Source organism: Symphalangus syndactylus, chromosome 18 (genome assembly GCF_028878055.3).
Source record: "Symphalangus syndactylus isolate Jambi chromosome 18, NHGRI_mSymSyn1-v2.1_pri, whole genome shotgun sequence".
Lineage (NCBI taxonomy): Eukaryota > Metazoa > Chordata > Mammalia > Primates > Hylobatidae > Symphalangus > Symphalangus syndactylus.
Window position 1 is genome coordinate 67,970,927 of NC_072440.2, and position 18,558 is coordinate 67,989,484.

The 18,558-nt window shown below is 52.9% G+C and overlaps 1 protein-coding gene across 5 annotated transcripts; it reads left to right on the forward strand.

Moving 5' to 3' along the window:
* The first annotated feature begins 2,290 nt into the window (after positions 1-2,290).
* On the forward strand, positions 2,291-18,118 carry PES1 (pescadillo ribosomal biogenesis factor 1). 5 transcript variants are annotated; one of them, XM_055251737.2, is made up of 15 exons: positions 2,291-2,636; positions 5,180-5,259; positions 6,269-6,422; positions 7,048-7,157; positions 9,687-9,858; positions 9,950-10,039; positions 12,777-12,893; positions 13,013-13,087; positions 13,320-13,409; positions 13,719-13,849; positions 14,240-14,365; positions 14,483-14,667; positions 15,115-15,284; positions 15,423-15,584; positions 17,609-18,118. In XM_055251737.2, the coding sequence occupies exons 1-15, from the start codon at positions 2,613-2,615 to the stop codon at positions 17,690-17,692; spliced, it is 1,770 nt and encodes a 589-aa protein (XP_055107712.1). In that variant the 5' UTR covers positions 2,291-2,612; the 3' UTR covers positions 17,693-18,118. The 5 variants fall into 5 exon arrangements, with proteins under 5 accessions (XP_055107712.1, XP_055107713.1, XP_055107715.1 ...); XM_055251738.2 differs by having other exon boundaries at positions 15,426-15,584; XM_055251740.2 differs by having other exon boundaries at positions 13,734-13,849.
* The last annotated feature ends 440 nt before the right edge of the window (positions 18,119-18,558 follow it).

Genomic DNA, 18,558 nt, shown 5'->3' on the forward strand with positions numbered 1-18,558 from the left:
ACCTCTGCCTCCCAGGTTCAGGTGATTCTCCTGCCTCGGCCTCCCTAGTAGCTGGGATTACAGGCGTGCATCACCACGCCCAGACAATTTTTGTATTTTTAGTAGAGATGGGGTTTCACCATATTTGCCAGGCTGATCTCGAACTCCTGACCTCAGGTGATCCACCCACCTTGGCCTCCCAAAGTGCTGGGATTACAGGCGTGTGTCACCATGCCAGCCAATTTGTTTTAAATGAAATAATGTAAACATACTTAAAGCAGCACCTACTTTATGCAGTTAGTGCTGACCCCATCTTACCAATGAGGAAGAGAGGTACCCTGAGGTAAAGTGGCTTGTCCAAGGCTTAGAGGTAAACCAGGTGTGTCTCCCTGCAGAGACTGGGCTTTTCACCATAATGCTGATGGAGGCTTGGTATTGCACAAAGCATTCTGTGTGTGGGCAGCTCTAATGGTTAAAAACCTCTTCCCTTTATGGAACAAAAATCTACCTGGCATTATCCTGGAGTCACATAACATTCTTTCTACCATACGTTAGGTAGCGGAATGTGAGTTTAGCAGAGGACTCTGAAACCAGACTGCTTGGTGAGAATCTATTCTGCACAGCTTAGCAGCTGAGTGATCTTGGGCGATCACTTACTTTTCTGAGCCTTAGTTTCCTTCCTTGTGAAATGTGGTACCTATATGACCGCTATTTTGAGCTGAAATTCCAATTGCTTCCCTGAACATCCCCACCTGTGTCTTCCAGTGATCCCTCAACATTAATGTGAGCAAAACAGGGCTCAACTTTCTGCAAACATGGTTCTATCTGTGCAGGACGAGCTAGGTGATTTGTGAGGGACAGGATGAGATGACTGCCCAGGCCACACGCTCACAACACCAGCCCTGTTCCTGTGTTGCCCTCATGAGCCAGCCACTGCCACCCTCTCCAGTCCATCCCTTTCCTTTTTTTTTTTTTTTTTTTTTTTGAGATGGAGTCTCGCTCTGTCGTCTAGGCTTGAGTGTAGAGTGCAGTGGCGCAATCTTGGCTCACTGCAACCTCTACCTCCTGGGTTCAATAGATTCTCCTGCCTCAGCCTCCCAACTAGCTGGGGTTACAGGTGCCTGCCACCACACCTGGCTAATTTTTGTATTTTTGGTAGAGATGGGGTTTCGCCACGTTGGCCAGGCTGGTCTCAAACTCCTGATCTCAGGTGGTCCGCCTGCTTCAGCCTCTCAAAGTGCTGGGATTACAGGCATGAGCGACTGTGGCCGGCTTCATTTCATTTTTAACTGTGGAATTGCTGGGTTTTAAATTTTAGCTTTAAATTAGATAGTGCAAGTCACATAGTTCAAAACAAGTATTCACCAGTGCTTAACGTCTGTCTCTGTGTGAGTTCTAAGACCATGTCCTTGGGCCAGGTCACATTCACAAGATCCTCAAATTTAAACTTTTGAGATCATCTCGAAATGAAATTTGGAATTTGGAAAAAGGGAGAAACGTTAAAAAAAAAAAAAAAACTCTTAAAATTGCATCTAATTCCAGACTGCACCATCTCAAAGTGATGTGACTATTTGTATAAATCTTGGAATTATTATTTGAGGAACACTTAATAGAATTTATGTGTACAAATTAAAAGCTCGAATATGTTGAATGTACATTTAATTTTATTTATTTATTTTTGAGATGGAGTCTCGCTCTGTCGCCCAGGCTGGCGTGCAGTGGCAAGATCTCGGCTCACTGCAACCTCTGCCTCCCGGGTTCAAGCGATTCTCTTGCCTCAGCCTCCCGAGTAGCTGGGATTGCAGGCGTATGCCACCATGGCCAGCTAATTTTTGTATTTTTAGTAGAGACGGGGTTTCACCATGTTGGTCACGCTGGTCTCGAACTCCTGACCTCAGATGATCTGCCTGTCTTGGCCTCCCAAAGTGCTGGGATTACAGGCGTGCGCCACCGTTCCCAGCCTTGAATGTACATTTTAAATATACCACGAGTCCACCACTAAGGCTCAGAAAATATAAGTGGCCCTCTCGGGTCTCTATACCTCCGCGAGCAAAAATGTCTTCCTTTCTTCTATTTTATCCGCATAACAGCGAAAGAACCAAAGAGAACCCGAAGGCGGTGGGAACTGAGCGCAGTCTCACCCTACCCCTCGGGAACCGCTTCTCAGCAGTGGCAGCTAAATTCTGACGACGCTTAGCAACCGTTACCTTGACAACGCAATCCTATCACGCACCACGGAGTGTGGCGCCCCTCTGCATCCCAGAAGGCACCGCGCTGTCTCTAAGCCTTCCGCCCCTCTCCGTCCCAACATGCAACGAGGCTCATCGTCATCAGGGTGATTACAGAAAAGCCTGTATATCCACGTTTGTTTTAACACTTAAAGTGTTTGTAACCATTGTGAGCGGGAAAGGTCTGGAAAGAGTGGTCTCAGTGATTTTTTTCAGACTATAGTTTTAAATCTCTAGGAGGAAATCCCCATCTTTCCCTGGACTTTTACAGGCATCTCATTGGGCAGCCCGCGCAAACCGACAGCGTGGGTTGGGGAGGGTCCTCGGGGTCCTTGGCAGGGCACGTGCGGGAGGAAGTGGAGCTGTCTGTGCGCGCGGCCCTAGTCGGCTCCTCAACGTGGAGCGATGGGAGGCCTTGAGAAGAAGAAGGTGATTGGGAAAGACGATGGGGATTCCCGAGGGGTGGGATGCGGGGGCGGCAGAGCATGGGGTCGACTCTTTTCCTGGGCTCCGTCTCTCGTGGAGACTGGAAAGACGGGATCAACGCGACCGTAGTCAGCTGCGAGAAGGGGTTCGAGAACGGACAAGGATGGCAGTACTCGTTTAGTGAAATGCGAGAACGAACTCCAGAGTTCTTTCTGTGGAGAGGGCTGTGAAAGAGAGTTGAACTTACCAAGCGTAGCTTCATTCCAAAAGCTGGCCGAGCCGTGGGACCACTATTTACCGAAAGGGTGATAAACATTACGTAGAGTTCACCGTTACCGCACCGTTACATTAGTTGGTTAGTGTTGTCTTGGAAGTTCTCTTCGAGGCATGACATTTCGGCTGAAATGGGAAAGATCAGAACGTCTTGGATGGGTTCTGGGGCATGGGAGTGCTTAGCGAGCAGGCCTGACAAGGGAAACCAAGTGCCAAGATCAGTAGGCAGGGAAGGCTTGCTGTGTGTAAGGAGTTGAAAGGACATCAGGATGACTCGGATGTAAACCAAGAAAAGAATGGTATCTGATAAGATTGGGTTTGGACACGTACTGTATCATGCAAGGCCTGTAAGCTTGGATTTTATTCTAAGTGGAGTAGGAATAGGGTAGAGCTTGGATTTTATTCTACGTGCAGTAGGAATCAAAGGAGGAGTAACACGATTAAGAGTTTTTCAGGGAGTTCTTGTGGTTGTATGGAGAATCGGCCCAGTGACATGAAAAGACTGGGAAGGGAATGGGAATGAGGAATATATAGTTGGCTTAACTGTTTCTTTCAGAGTGAAAGTTTCTATTGCCAGTGTTTTTAACCCAACACACTACATTGAGTATCCAGTGCTAGCCATCGGAACTGCAAAGATACAAGATGGAAAACCTGCCCTTGAGTTGCAGATGTAGATAGGTAACAAAATCGTTATAGTTTTTAAAAGCTGGGTTTCAGAGCCAGAATCAACAAAGATGATTCTTTGTTGTGGGAAAGATTGTCTTGTGTGTAGTAGGATATTTGGCAACATCCCTGATCCTTTACCTACTGGATGCCAGTAGCACCCAGCAACCAAAAATGTCTCCAAACATTGCTGAACTCTCCTCCCCGCAGCACATACCCAGGGAGTACCCCATTGAGAACTATTTATTCGCTTAACATTTATAAGGATAAGCATGGTGACAGAGATAAGTGTGGCATAAGGTAATGGAAAACGCTATGAATGAAAACTCAACTTCTTAAGGCAGTCTGAAACTCATCTTTATATCTCCAGGACTTAGCATGGGCCTAATACCCAATAGACAATTAATGTCTAAAGGAAAGAATGAATGAAGGGTATGTTTCATGACTGTGATGTTATTAGTAAACGTACCTGTGGGAGACTAACAGGTTTGTCTCTTTAGAGCTGAACCTAGCCAAAGAAGCCCCTGCTGTCTTAGTCCAGAGGAAGATCTTGTTTGGAAAGGACATGCTTGTTAGCTTGCAGGGTATTTGTTACAGTGCACTGATTGTCTCTATCGAGGGATACAGAAGTGTGAGGGATACAGAAATGTGGGTGTGAGGCAGCATCTTAGCACCACAGGCATCCAGATGGTTACACAAGACAATACGCTTCTTAGGGGCAGGTAGAGTCCAGGCTTTTTTGTCTTTATTGCCTTCATAGCATCTAGCTTAGTGCTTTGACCATAATAGAGGACCTGTTATTGTCTGTTGAATGAATGAATGAGGAAGGGGAGAAGCTGTGTGGCTTAGAGCATGCTTTTTCAGCCAGGGTAATACCACCCTCAAGGGAACAAAATTGGTTGAGGGGCAGTATCTTAGCTATTACAATGGTTGTGGCTCCCCAAGGACCACATTACATAAACAGACCTGCAGTATATCTCTGGTATTAGCATTTTATGGGGCATAGGGAAGAAAGGGTGATGGGTGAGGGAGAAAGGGGGTGTCTAATAAGTCACCTGGTAGTGGTGAAGAGGTTATAATGAGGAAGAAAAGGAAGGGAAAAGATTAGGAACACTGGCTTAGCTATTAGGCATTCAGGTACTGGACTCAGACCTGAGTTTGAATCCCAGCCCCAACTCTTAAAAAGCTGTGTGCTTTTTAAGAGTTGCCCGGGTTATTTTACGAGCCCATTTTCTCCTGTGTGAAATGGAGGTTCTGACAGCACCTACATCACAGGGTTATGGGAATTAAATGAAATGTGTGAAAATCACTAATTGTAATGGCCAACATTTAGAGCTAGTGCTAAGCACTTGGCACAGCATCCTATCTGTAGCAGCCTCACAGCCCTCAGCATCATGCAGATGTATGTGTTCCCTATGCTGACAGCCGCAAGGATGATACAGGAGAGCTCATCCAGGCAGGTTGGCTCCTTCCCTGCAGTGTTTCCTCTCCTAGATTCATCTCAGCCACTTATCCACAGTGATAGTTGCCTCTGGAACTAGGCATGCCCAGAGTTTGATGTCAGTCACTACAATCATTGCTAACGGAGAATTGTTTTTTTCCTCTCCCAGTATGAACGAGGCTCAGCCACCAACTACATCACCCGGAACAAAGCCCGGAAGAAGCTCCAGTTGAGCTTGGCTGACTTTAGGTGAATATAGAGGGACCGTGGGAAGCCCGGGCGGTGAATTGCACATTGAAAACTCAGCTGCTTCCCTGTCTTACCTGAGTTGCCATACCCATTCTGGGATTCTGGTATTCCTTCTCTTTCTCACCTGCCCTTGCTTTAGTGAGTTGTGTTTGCTAGTGTGGTCCAAGGGAAAATGGAGGAGACCTGAACTGGATCGTCAGGATGGGCTAACTGGGCTGGGCTGGGTCCCTGCCATCTATCCCCTCCCATCTGGCAGAAGAGACCCCTGATCCTGCAACTAGGGGTTTTCATTCCTCATAGAGTCAAAATCAGAGTTCACTGTGGCCTTTGGGCCCTGCCCTCTAGCGGTCCCTGGCCTCTGTGGCTCACCTGGCCCACTTTTTTTTTTTTTTTTTTTTTCCCCCCCGGAGACAGAGACTCACTCTGTTGGCCAGGCTGGAGTGCACTGGCGTGATCTCAGCTCACTGCAACCTCCACCTCCCAGGTTCAAGCAATTCTCCTGCCTCAGCCTCCTGAGTAGCTAGGATTACAGGCGCCGGTGACCATGCCTGGCCAATGTTTGTATTTTTTTTTAGTAGAGACGGTTTCACCTTGTTGGCCAGGCTGGTCTCCAATTCATGACCTCAGGTGATCCACCTGCCTCAGCCTTCCAAAGTGCTGGGATTATAGATGTGAGCCATCACACCTGGCCACCTGGTCCACTTTTATTCCTCCAAACACACCAGCTCTTTCCAGCCTTCTGGACTTTGTTTGTTTTGTTAGGATGCTTCTCTCCTTTTTATGGCTGAAATGTTGATATCTCAAGGCCTTTCTCAACTCCCCTAGAGACTCTCAAGTCTCCGTTTTTGTTTTATGATTGTGATTGTCAGACTCATGTACTAGGATGTGAGGTCTCTAAGGGCAGAGACCCCATGTTCCCCATTTACTGTTGTTTTCCAGGCCCAGCTGTGGCCAATGCTCCCCACCTTTACCCACATAACTGACATAACAGATGGCCTCTGTCTTTCAGGCGGCTGTGCATTCTGAAGGGCATTTATCCCCATGAACCCAAACACAAGAAGAAGGTTAACAAGGGTTCTACAGCAGCCCGAACGTTTTACCTTATCAAAGACATCAGGTTTCTCCTCCATGAGCCCATCGTCAGCAAGTTCCGGGAGTACAAGGTGAGGTCTGGGTTCTAGGGTCTGTCAGGTTCTCATTGCAGCTCTGTGACCCACTAACTAACTGTGACCTTGGGCAGATTGCCTACCCTCTCTGAGTAAGCCTATACAGAGGGCAGGGTGAGCCTCAACAGAAGTACTTGGAGGGAAGAGGTCGGTTAGTTTGGAGGATCTGGCCCCAAAACAGGCCTCCGTTGCATTTTTCTGGGTGTCTCAGTGTCACACACAGACCCACAGCTTGTTTCATGCCGATATAGTCTGGTGTTGGGAACGGAGGCCAGCCTTTCTCATCCTGTAAGTGGCAGGTCACTTGGCTTCTGTTCTCAGTTGAAAAACGGAGCTGTTTTGCTGTGCCATCCTCCCATGTAAACGTGTGGAGTTGGGACATCTGTGCATTGTCAAAAAGGGTGCCTGGTCTAGCTCTGCTGGTTAACACACCAGGCTTGGTGTTCCTTGGAGTTGGCTCTTTTGCACATCCTGGGCAGAGGGGTCAGTGACACAGGCACATAGCCATGGCCAGCTTCAGGAGGCATGGGAGTCCTTCTGTGCTGCGTTTCCATCTTCCATGGAAGAAGTTGTCCAGGAGCCCTGAGCCTCAGCATTGAGGTGTTTTCTTTCTTTCTTCCAGGTGTTCGTCCGGAAGCTCCGGAAGGCTTATGGGAAGAGCGAGTGGAACACCGTAGAGCGTTTAAAGGACAATAAGCCCAACTACAAACTTGACCACATCATCAAGGAACGGTGAGCCGGGCTTTCCTCAGGACACTGCTGTTTCCTCATTTACTGCTGGTCTCTGCCCTAGCACCAGGGATACGGTAGGGAACAAGACCAAGACCCTGCTCAAAGAGCTTGCAATTTTTTCAAGGACACAGACCAAACACCAAGCTAGCAAATTACTATCGTGATTACGAGGTTTGTAGTTACAGGCTTGTCAGAGGGGTCTCTGAAGGGAGATGTTTGAGCCAGCCCGCGGAAGCACAATCCAAGCAGAGGCCGTGGCAAGTGCAAAGGCTCCGTGGAGGCACAGCGGGTACCTGGTGAGACCTGGGAAGCATGGCTAGACACCTCTGGTCTGAACTGTTCCTTGCCCAGCCTTCTCAGACTCAGTTCACTGCAACCTCCACCTCCCAGGTTCAAACAATTCTCCTGCCTCAGCCTCCTGAGTAGTTGGGATTACAGGCACCACCACCACGCCTGGCTAATTTTTGTATTTTTAGTAGAGACTGGGTTTCACCATGTTGGCCAGGCTGACCTCACGTGATCTACCCACCTCGGCCTCTCAAAGTGCTGGGATTACAGGTGTGAGTCACCGCACTCAGCCTACATCAGCAATTCTTAATCAGGGGTTATCTTGCTTTTCCAGTGCCCATTTGGCAATGTCTGGAGACTCTTTTGGTTCTCACGACTTGGATGGATGTGCTATTGGTGTTGAGTGGAGAGAGGCCAGTGATGCTGCCAAATACGCTATAGTAGTCCCCACAACATAGAATAGTCTGACCCGAAATGTCAGTAGTGGTAAAGTTCAGAACCCCTGGGCTGGTAAATGTCTGTCATCTTTGGAGGCTGATTGCCCAGGAACACTGAGCTCTAGGATGGCTCGGGTTGGCTTCATCCAACCTGGCTGTGGGCTGTCACAGGAAGTGCCCTGGCCTAGGAGCTAGACAGCTGGTGTTCACATCCCAGCTGTGTGGCACATGAGCTGGGTGGCCAGAGGGTATTTCCTACCCCGAGCAGGTCCCCATCTCCGTAAGAGATGATAGTAGTTCCTGTCCTGCCTGTGGCACACAGTGTTAGGTGAAATAAATGAACAAAAGCCACACACGAAAAGCAAGTGCCTGATTCATACACACACCAAGTGTGGTGATCTCATACTACACCATCCCCAGCTCCTTAGCTAGAGCCAGAGCTTAAGAAAGAAAAGCAGTTGGCCCAGAAATGCTGGTGCTGTTTCTACAGAAAGCCTGGGTTCTTGGTTTTGTCTGTGAGGTGGAGAGTCAGGAAACTATAAGGCACCAGAGGGGGCCAATTGAGGCTGCTACCTCTGCACCAAGAAACCAGACAGCTGTCCTGCTGCCTCATCAGAGGTCTCTGCAGGCCTTTCTTCCATCTTGGCATGGGTTTGAAGACCTGGCAGACTTCTGACTTGTGGCAGTGAGTGATGCCATCTGGGGCTGGAAGGACCTTGGCAATGTCTGGTCTCGTGGATTTTGGAGTCTTTTGAAATAGCAGAACCCATTCTTTTTTTTTTTTTTTTTTTACCCCTGCCCCCACTCCCCCCAACCCCTGACCAGAACCCATTCTTCGGAAGGAAGCTGCTTCTCCTTGAAGACTGGGCATTTGGAAAAAACAAAATAGAAAAAGTAACAAAAATGATTTTTGAAAAGGTAGCTTCCTGGAAGGCAGTTTGGATGCCAGCGTCTCTGGCAGCTGCTCTGGCTGCGGGAGAGAGGCTTGAAGCTCTGTCTGTCCACTTGGGCTCAAGGCGTTTCTAGGGAGCTGCAAGAGCCCAGTTGTAAATGAAGAGTCTGGGTCACAGCTCAGACCGGAACTGGAATCCAGGTGTCGTTACTTGGGGTTCCGTGTCTTCTCTGTGACCCATGCCTCTGTCCCTCAACAGGGCAGCCACACAGTGCCCAGGGTGGCTCATCCTTGTTGGCTTCGTCATTTACCAGAGGATTCCCCGAAACACATTTTGCTCTGGCTCTTCCTGGACCCAATTCCCTGGGTCTCATTGGTTCTGCCAACTAGACATGTCCATGGGATGAGAGGCATGGAAGACATAACCTACGCTGGCAACCTGTGGCCAGGCCCAGACATAAGTGCTGCTGAGGGGAAGCAGCCCCTACCCCTCTCCCTGCTCCACCAGGGCAGCTTCGGTTTCCCATTTTCCATTTTGGACCTCCCTATAGAGTGTCTGTGCACTAAAGGTTCCACCTTCAAAGAGAGTCATAGAGCCCCTGACTCTGTCTACCTTCATGCACCACAAAATCCATACATGGGTCAAGGCTGGGTCTTTGGTGAGCAGTGGGTGTCTTGAGGACCCCCATCGGGACTTCTCTGGTCCTCAGAGCCTAGTGGGCGCATCCTGGTTAAGTGGTTCCTTCTGAGGGCTGTGGTCAGCTGTGGGGAAGCTGCTCGTGCCAGGTCAGGAGGTGGCAGTGGTGAGGCCTGGCTTGAGGAATGGGGCATCTGGGGTGGGATAAGGAGATCAGGGTCCCCCTTGGCACCCAGGCTGAAGAGGCCCCATGTGCTGCCTCACTGGCCACACAGGTACCCCACGTTCATCGATGCCCTGCGGGACCTGGACGATGCCCTCTCCATGTGCTTCCTCTTTTCCACCTTCCCACGGACTGGCAAGTGCCACGTGCAGACCATTCAGCTGTGCCGCCGGCTCACTGTGGAGTTCATGCACTACATTATCGCCGCCCGTGCCCTGCGCAAGGTGAGCCTGGGACCGCCCGGCGGGCACCCCACCCCACCCCCTCTCCTGCCACCCCATGGTCTTCACCCGGATGTCTCCTCCTCTTCCCCAGGTCTTCCTGTCCATCAAAGGCATTTACTACCAGGCCGAGGTACTGGGGCAGCCCATCGTGTGGATCACTCCCTATGCCTTCTCCCATGACGTGAGTGTGCCTGTCGGGAGGGGACGGGTTTGTGCTGCCTCCTAGACAAATATGGATGTGGAAGAATGGGGATTTTGCTGTCCATGGAGTCTAGCAAGTGCTGGGTTCCCAACTGTTGATGAGGGGTGAGGCGGGGCAGAACAAGGCGGAGAATGTGCCACACGGCATCCTCATTAAGAGCGGGAGCCTAAGCCAGCCCCGTGGCAGCACCTGCCAGCTGCGTGCCCTGGGACGTGTTCCTTTCACCTCTCTGTGCCTCAGTTAACAGTGTCTACACCCTTAACAGTGCTTGGTGCTTGGCCTTTTAGGGCCGAATGAACAGTGAGAACAGCTGTCAGGGCCATACCCAGCCTGCATGCCCAGCACCATGTGGTGCCACCACGGGGACAGTGGTAGAGCCCTGTCCTAGAACCTACTGGGGTCCTCGTGCCTGCTTTGCTGCCGATAGCTGCCAGACCTTGGCCAAGTGGCCTTGCCTCCCTTCTCTGCTTCCACCTTCTTGCCTGTCTGCCCCACAGGACTCGAGAACTGGGAGAGAAGGGGAACGGTGAGCACAGGAGAAACACTTAGCATGCAGTACTGCTTCCTATATATATAGTTTTCTTTTTCTTTTAAAATAGAGATAGGGTCTCACTATATTACCCAGACTGGTCTGGAACTCCTGAGCTCAAGTAGTCCTCCAATCTCAGCCTCCCAAAGTGCTAGGATTATAGGCGTGAGCCACAGAGCCCAGCCTTTTTCTTTATCTGTTTGAAATTCTGGGAGTTGTTGGCAGGGATCCACTGAGAGAAACCCTGGTTTTGCCCCTTCATGGAGCTTCTAGTGCCCCCCAGGTGGGCCAGGCTCTCCTGCCTCCCTGTGCTGGTGGCCTGCGTTTAGCCCACCTTGCTTGATCATTGAGTGGGAACTGGCGCCTTCAGTGGAGAGTAGCCGCTGCCGGTCCAGTTAGCACAGTGGCTCTGCTGCCCAGATTATCAGGGGCCCCAGGGGGAGCTGGGGCTCTAGGTGCCCTGGGCTGTTACTTACGATCCTTTGTGGGTGGGGTTGCAAGGGCTGGAACCTACCCTGACTGGCTGTCTGGTGGTGAGGCTGTGGCCTGTTTGCAAGTGAGAGGCGGGCTTGGCCCTCAGCAGTCCCTGTTCCCACTCCCCCTGGGGCATGCGTGGGTGGCCCTTCTTCCCCTCCCCAGCCCTCCTCTTCTCCTCCTTCCTTTCTGCCTTCCTCTTGGTCCTTCCTTCTCTCTGATGTCCTGCCCCCATGCTGCTCAGACTGGTCTTTGTGTGTCCTCCCTGGTGGTGAATAGGGCCCTGTGGTGGGCCGGCCTCCACACAGCTGGCCCTGGGGGAAGGGAGCCAACCACCCATTCCCCTTTCCTCCCCGGCCAGTTCACTGCCGTTGCTTCCTCTCAGCGGATGGGGAGGACTGGCACTAGGTCGTAGCGGAGCCCAGTTGTGCCCCTCCTGTGAGCAGCCAGGGTTGGGTTCATAGCTGTGGAACTCAGGCTGGTTGTAGGGGTGGGGTCTCCCTGCTCAGTGCTGGGCTGTGGGAAATGGGGTTGGTCTCCAGATGTGCCTGTCAGGGGCCCTCACAGATTCTCATGGAAGGGTGGAGGTGTGAGTAGGGGGACAGGCAGGGCTTCTCTTGGCCCTATGTGCTCTCACAGCACAGGTCACTGTCTGGCAGCAGAATAGCAGAACAGCTGAGAGTCATGGGCACACCCGGCACCCATGGTGATCACTACTGATTTTCACGTTGCTCGGAACATCCTGCCGCATCCTGGGGGCCAGTTAGGCTGGCTCGGCCTCCATGGTTTTAGGGGGCAGAACCGCTCAAGAGTTGCAGTGATTCTGTCTGGGCCTCAGTTCTTTGCCCTGTTTTGCCCTATTAACTGCTCCAGGGCAAAGATGAGCCTTCTGTGTCCCCTGCTGCTGGGATGACAGCTCTGCGCCTCTGCCCTGAGCAGTAAGTAGTTTGTCTGCTGGCCATTTCCCAAGAGCTCCCTGGGGGCTGAGCCAGGCCAGCTGCCAGCCTACCCCGGCCCCTTGGGTCATGCCTCTGGACCTGGCTTGGGCCCAAGGAGGGGGTCACTCAATTCTGAGTGTCCATCCCGAGGTTCAGAGGTGGGACTCAGTGAGCGGCCTGAGCCCCATGCGTCCCCCGCCCCCGCTGGGCCTGGCCTTCCCAAGGCATCTTAGTCAGCCAAGGTTTTGCCAGCCCCTCTGGGCTAGGGACAGTGCTGGGAGCACTGCCCTCTGGTGCTCACACGCTAGCCCAGCAGCAGACATGCAGCAAAGATTGTAGGCTAGGTGATGCAGAAGGCAGGAGCTCCAGCCAGGTCGGAAAGTGGTCTCTTCGAGTCTGAGCTAGGCCTGAAGGAAGTGGGAGAGCCATCGCAGGGCGGGCAGGGGGGCGGTGCAGCCAGTCTTGGGAGCAGTGGAGACCAGGGTCCCTTTTCTCACTCTTTTATGGGGGTCTGACACTGACTTCCAGGATGCGTCTAACCCTTGGGACCCCTATCCAGAGCCTCACTTGTGGCTGGGAACACTTGTGGCCGGAACGCCCCCGGTGGGAAGATCCATGCCACCCCTTCCCTAGGGCAGCGCCTTAAGGGCAGGGCCTTCTTGAGGAGCTTGGGGTCCTCGGGTAGGTCAGATGCCCTCCACTCTGTGGGTTGTCTGTCCCTCCTTTGCCCCCATCCCTGCACCCACACTGCTCATGCATCTCATGTGTTCCCCAGCACCCGACAGACGTGGACTACAGGGTCATGGCCACCTTCACTGAGTTCTACACCACGCTGCTGGGATTTGTCAACTTCCGCCTTTACCAGTTGCTCAACCTCCACTACCCCCCGAAGGTAGGACCCCAGCCCAGTGCCTTCTGCTCGTGGTGCAGGGGCCACAGCCCTTCTCTGTCCACACAGAGGCGAGGGGCTGTGGCTGTCCTCTGCCTCCTGACCTTCCCCTTGCCTACTAGCTCGAGAGTCAGGCCCAAGCAGAGGCAAAGGCCAGTGAGGGCACCTACGCGTTGGACTCCGAGAGCTCTATGGAGGTGAGAGGCTCCAGGAGCATCACCCGGCATCTCCCAAGGGAGTGGTCTCTGTCCCCAACACCTTTGGGGGTCTGGTTCGGGGTGGGGGTGGTTATGGCTAGGTGGGTGGTCTCAGCCTGCCCTTGGAACCCACACCGTCTGATGCCCAGGACTGTCACTGCTGCCCCTTCCCACCCTGGCTATATGCCCGCAGGAGGTCCCCCACTGCAAGCAGCCCCCTTCTCTCCTGTAGAAACTGGCGGCCCTCAGTGCCAGCCTGGCCCGCGTGGTGGTGCCTGCCACAGAGGAGGAGGCCGAGGTGGATGAGTTTCCCACTGATGGGGTGAGCACTGCATCGCCTTCTGGCAGGAGGGCTGGGAGGGGTCTTGTGGGGGGTTTCCCAGCTTAGGGACATTTGCATCCTATAATTAGGTGTTATTTGATGGTCAAAGCAACTGAGCAGAAGAATGGGCTGAATTGTCAGAGAGTTTACATAGGAGGCAACAGAGCTCAGGAGTGGGGCCTTGGAGTTTCCTCTGAAGGCAGGATCCAGGATCTAGAAGGAAGCTGGAGTGGGTGTTAACTCCAGCCCTGGCCCTCCAGTGGGGGTGGGCAGCCCTGGTGGTGCGAGGCCTGGCCCCTTTCTCAGCAGGAGATGTCACTGCAGGAGGAAGACCGCAGGAAGGAGCTGGAGGCGCAGGAGAAGCACAAGAAGCTTTTTGAGGGCCTGAAGTTCTTCCTGAACCGAGAGGTGCCCCGTGAGGCCCTGGCCTTCATCATCAGGTAGGGGGGCTCAAGGGCCCGCTGACAGCATTGGTTCGGCCATGCTGTGGTCTGGGTCCTGCCCTGGTGCCCATCGGTAACATTGGGATGGTGTCAGTTTCCACTTCTTATGAAACAGTGTGTGGAAAGTGCTCGGCACCACACTGAGCACATAAGAAGTGCTCAGCAGAGGGCGGGACTACCGTCATTTTATTAATAGCTTAGCACAGAAGGATGGGCAGTGGGCAGATCTCTGCTGAGCCAGGATTGAAGGATCCTGGGGTGAGGAGGGTGTAATTGTGTCCTAAGAGGGTGAGTTTATGGGCTGGGTGGCCAGCGGGTCCCAGGGAGCTGAGTCCCAGGACAGGCAGCTCATGTCTGTACCCGTGTGGGCTCTCCCTGTCCCTGTAGGAGTTTTGGGGGGGAAGTGTCCTGGGACAAATCTTTGTGCATCGGGGCCACCTATGACGTCACAGACTCCCGCATCACCCACCAGATTGTTGACCGGCCTGGGCAGCAGACCTCAGTCATTGGCAGGTAGGCCCCCAAGGGTCCTCGTCCGGATTTCTGGGTGTCCCGTCTCAAAGGCCCTGCGATGCAGCGGGACCCTGAGTTGCCCTCCGTGACTCGTTTTTGCCTGCCACTCTGCGCCAGGTGCTATGTGCAGCCACAGTGGGTGTTTGACTCGGTGAACGCCAGGCTCCTCCTCCCCGTGGCAGAGTACTTCGCTGGGGTGCAGCTGCCCCCACACCTTTCACCCTTCGTGACCGAGAAGGAAGGAGATTACATTCCACCTGAGAAGCTGAAGCTGCTGGCTCTGCAGCGGGGAGAGGACCCAGGTGAGCAGGATGGGACTGGGCTGGCCTTGACCCCTGGGCCCATGCTGGCAGTTTCCCTTAGCTGCCAAGGTGGAAAGCTCCAGGGAACAGGCAGTAGGAGCAGAAAGCCCTTTGAAGCCACCTGTGGAGTAAGGCTTAGGAGAAGGGACATCTGCCTCCTGGGGTCAGGTGTTATTTGACGTTCAGAATGACTGAGCAGAAGAAGGTGCTGCGTTGTCATCAGACTTTACATTGGAGGCGACAGAGCTCAGGACTGGGGGCCTTGGAATTTCCTCTGATGGCAGCTGGGCTGTGGGGAGGTGCCAGAGAGGGCCACAATTGGGACAGCCCTGAACTGCCCATGGCTAAAGACGGCAGGGTCAGAGAGGATGGGGCCTGGGCCTATTGTCACCCTGCCAGAGAGACAGTAGATTCCCAGGGCATTCAGAGGTCATTGGCTTTCTCTAGGAAACCTGAATGAGTCAGAAGAGGAGGAGGAAGAGGACGACGACAATGAAGGTGCTGGTGATGAAGGGGGAGAAAATGAGGAGGAGGAGGAGGAAGATGCAGAGGCTGGTTCAGAAAAGGAGGAAGAGGCCCGGCTGGCAGCCCTGGAGGAGCAGAGGATGGAGGGGAAGGTAGGGGTAGCCGCACTGTGGGGCTTGGCCTGGGAAGCAGCCTTGCTTGGTGCCTGCCCTGGCCTAGAAGGTCAGGAGCCAGAGGACTGTGGAGGTCGGGAGAACCTGCCCCCATAAGCACCCTCCTTGTGTCCCCAGAAGCCCAGGGTGATGGCAGGCACCTTGAAGCTGGAGGATAAGCAGCGGCTGGCCCAGGAGGAGGAGAGTGAGGCCAAGCGCCTGGCCATTATGATGATGAAGAAGCGGGAGAAGTACCTGTACCAGAAGATCATGTTTGGCAAGAGGCGAAAAATCCGAGAGGTGAGTTCCTGCCGCCCACTTGAGACCCAGGTGTGGCCACCAGACCCAACTGCACAGGTGAACTTATGTGGCCTGGGGCCCACCTCTAGGCAGACTGAGGCTCTCCTAGCCTTTTCCTGAGGTTGCCTGCCTGGCCCAGCCCAGCCTTTGGGGCCCCCGACCTGGGCCAGTATAGGTGTCTTGGTACTGCCATCTCCGGCCTGGGCTTTCCTTAGGGCTTCCGTCCCACCCCGCATCCGGCTTCCTGAGTCTGCTGGGGTCTGCAAACAGAGCCTTCCTAGAGGACTCAGGGGCTGGGGGCATGACGGTGGAGGTGGGGGGGGGGCTTTGTTAAACTTCTGTCTGTTTTGTATTTTCTTGTTCATGAAGCCATATATGCTAATTAAAAATACAAACTCATGCACCCCGGAACCCTGTGATTAGTGATGCAGAAGTGGCTCACAGCCCTGCCCTTGGAATAGAGCAGCCTGTAGTAACAGCCCCCAGGTTTCTCTTGTGCCCATAATGACCCGTGTTTGGGAGGTCATGCTATAGGTTGTTTTGAGGTATAATTTGTTTTTTGAGACAGACTCTTCCTCTGTCACCCAGGCTGGAGTGCAGTGGAATGATCTCTGCTCACTGCAACCTGTGTCTCACAGGTTCAAGCAATCCTCCTGCCTCAGCCTCCCGAGTAGCTGGGATTACGGGCGTGTGCCACCACACCTGGCTAATTTCTGTATTTTTAGTAGGGACAGGGTTTTACTGTCTTGGCCGGGCTGGTCTTGGACCCCTGACCTCAAGTGATCCGCCTGCCTTGGCCTCCTAAAGTGTTGGGATTAGAGGCATGAGCCACTGTACCCAGCCTGAGGTGTAATTTTCATTTAACCATAATATGGACTTATCCAATACCTGGCCTGTCCCGTGTGATGGGATTAGATTGTTCTCCGGTTTCAGTCATTCTCAGAAAACATCCCTGAGCATGTTCCTGCCCACCTCTGAATGATTCTGCAGGCTAAATTCTTTTTTTTTTTTTTTTTTTGAGACGGAGTCTCGCTCAGTCACCCAGGCTGGAGTGCAGTGGTGCAATCTCGGCTCACTGCAAGCTCCGCCTCCCGGGTTCACGCCATTCTCCTGCCTCAGCCTCTCCGAGTAGCTGGGACTACAGGCGCCCGCCACCACACCCGGCTAATTTTTTTTTTTGTATTTTTAGTAGAGACGGGGTTTCACCGTGGTCTCGATCTTCTGACCTCGTGATCCGCCCGCCTCGGCCTCCCAAAGTGCTGGGATTACAAGCGTGAGCCACCGCGCCCGGCGCAGGCTAAATTCTTAGAAGCATAATTGCTGCAGTTTTGAAATAGTTATTGTCAAATGGGTCTGGTCATGGTGGCTCACGCCTGTAATCCCAGCACTTTGGGATACCAAGACAGGAGGATCACTTGAGGCTAGGAGTTCAAGACCAGCGTTGACAACATATTGAGACCCTGTCTCTACCCAAAAAAAAAAAAAGGGCTATTCATGGTGGTGCACACCTGCAGTCAATCCCAGCTACTCCGGAGGCTGAAATGGGAGGATTGTTTGAGCCTAGTAGTTTGAGGCTGCAGTGAGCTATGATCGTGCCACTGCTCCAGGCTAAGCAACAGAGAAAGACCCTGTCCCTTTAAAAAAATTAAAAATATATTGTCAGATGACCCCAGAAAGAAGGTTCTTCCTGTTGTACCCATTTCCACCAGCTCCTGGTGAAGGTTCCAGTGGCGTCCAGCTTTCCCAGGTGGTGTAGGGAAATGGGGCAGTTGCCAAGGCTCCTCCCAGCTCTGGGAGTTTAGGATTCTCTTATCTCGAGATTTGTGGGCCCATGGAATAATGTTGTTAAAGCAGGGCTAGGGCATATTTTCTCACCATGAAGTGGGTCAGGTAGATCTTTTTCCTGTGGGAATTTGTGACCTTTTCTGGAAGCTCTGCTTTTAAGGGATATAGCTTTGAGTTCTGTGCCCCCCACCCTCCCTTCTACACACACCTCGGCCTGACCTTCGCCTTACCCCTCACAGGCCAACAAGCTGGCGGAGAAGCGGAAAGCCCACGATGAGGCGGTGAGGTCTGAGAAGAAGGCCAAGAAGGCAAGGCCAGAGTGAGTGCCTGTGGCCTCTCACAGGGCTGAGACCAGTCCCTAGCAGCTGGATGTAGCAGAGGCAGGCCAGAGGACCTAAGTGTGATGGACCAGAGTCGCTTCTCTTCTCCTCCTCCTTTCTCCAGCCAGCCCTGACCCCTCATGCTCTCTGGCTGGGCCAGTGGGCAGCCCTCGCCTCCCTTGGTTGGAGCTGCCCTGTTGGTGCCTGGGGAGAGAAGAGGCCTCTGTGCCCAGCCTGATTCTCTGCTCCCAGGAGCCAGTGACATGAGATGCAGGGGCCCACCCAGCCCCCTGCCTACTGCCCCCATTCATCCTGGCTTTCCACAGCCCCCTCCTACACAGTTGGACCCATGATTCTCAGGGTGCTGTGATGGGGTGAGGGTGGGGGGAGCATTTGTTATTAAATGACTGGACTTTTGTGCCAATTGCATTCCGTGTCCATGAGCCTTCCTAGGGTTGGAGGAGGCCTACCTAGCACTCTATGCTGCGGGCTGGGCCAGCCCTGGGTATTTACCGAGACAGAGCTGGGCACCGCTCAGAGCCCTCTGGATGTCCAAGGACCCCTCCAGGTCCAGGGATGCCAAAAGGTAGGTGCAGAGGTTCTGGACCTGGGCTTCACAGCCTGTCTGACCTTGGTTCACATTCTAACCCAGGCACTTTCCCTCTGCACCTGCTTCCTCATGTGTCAGTTACCGGTAGAAATTCTGTTCTTTGAAAGGGATGTGTTGAGGGTTGTGTGATAACTTTATAGTCTCAGACCTTATAGACTTGGTAATGTCAGGTGTGTAGTAAGTACTCGGTAAACACCAACTGATTGATATCACCTCCTGCTGGAATCGGCCCAGAAGGTAAAAGCCAGATCCGGAAGGA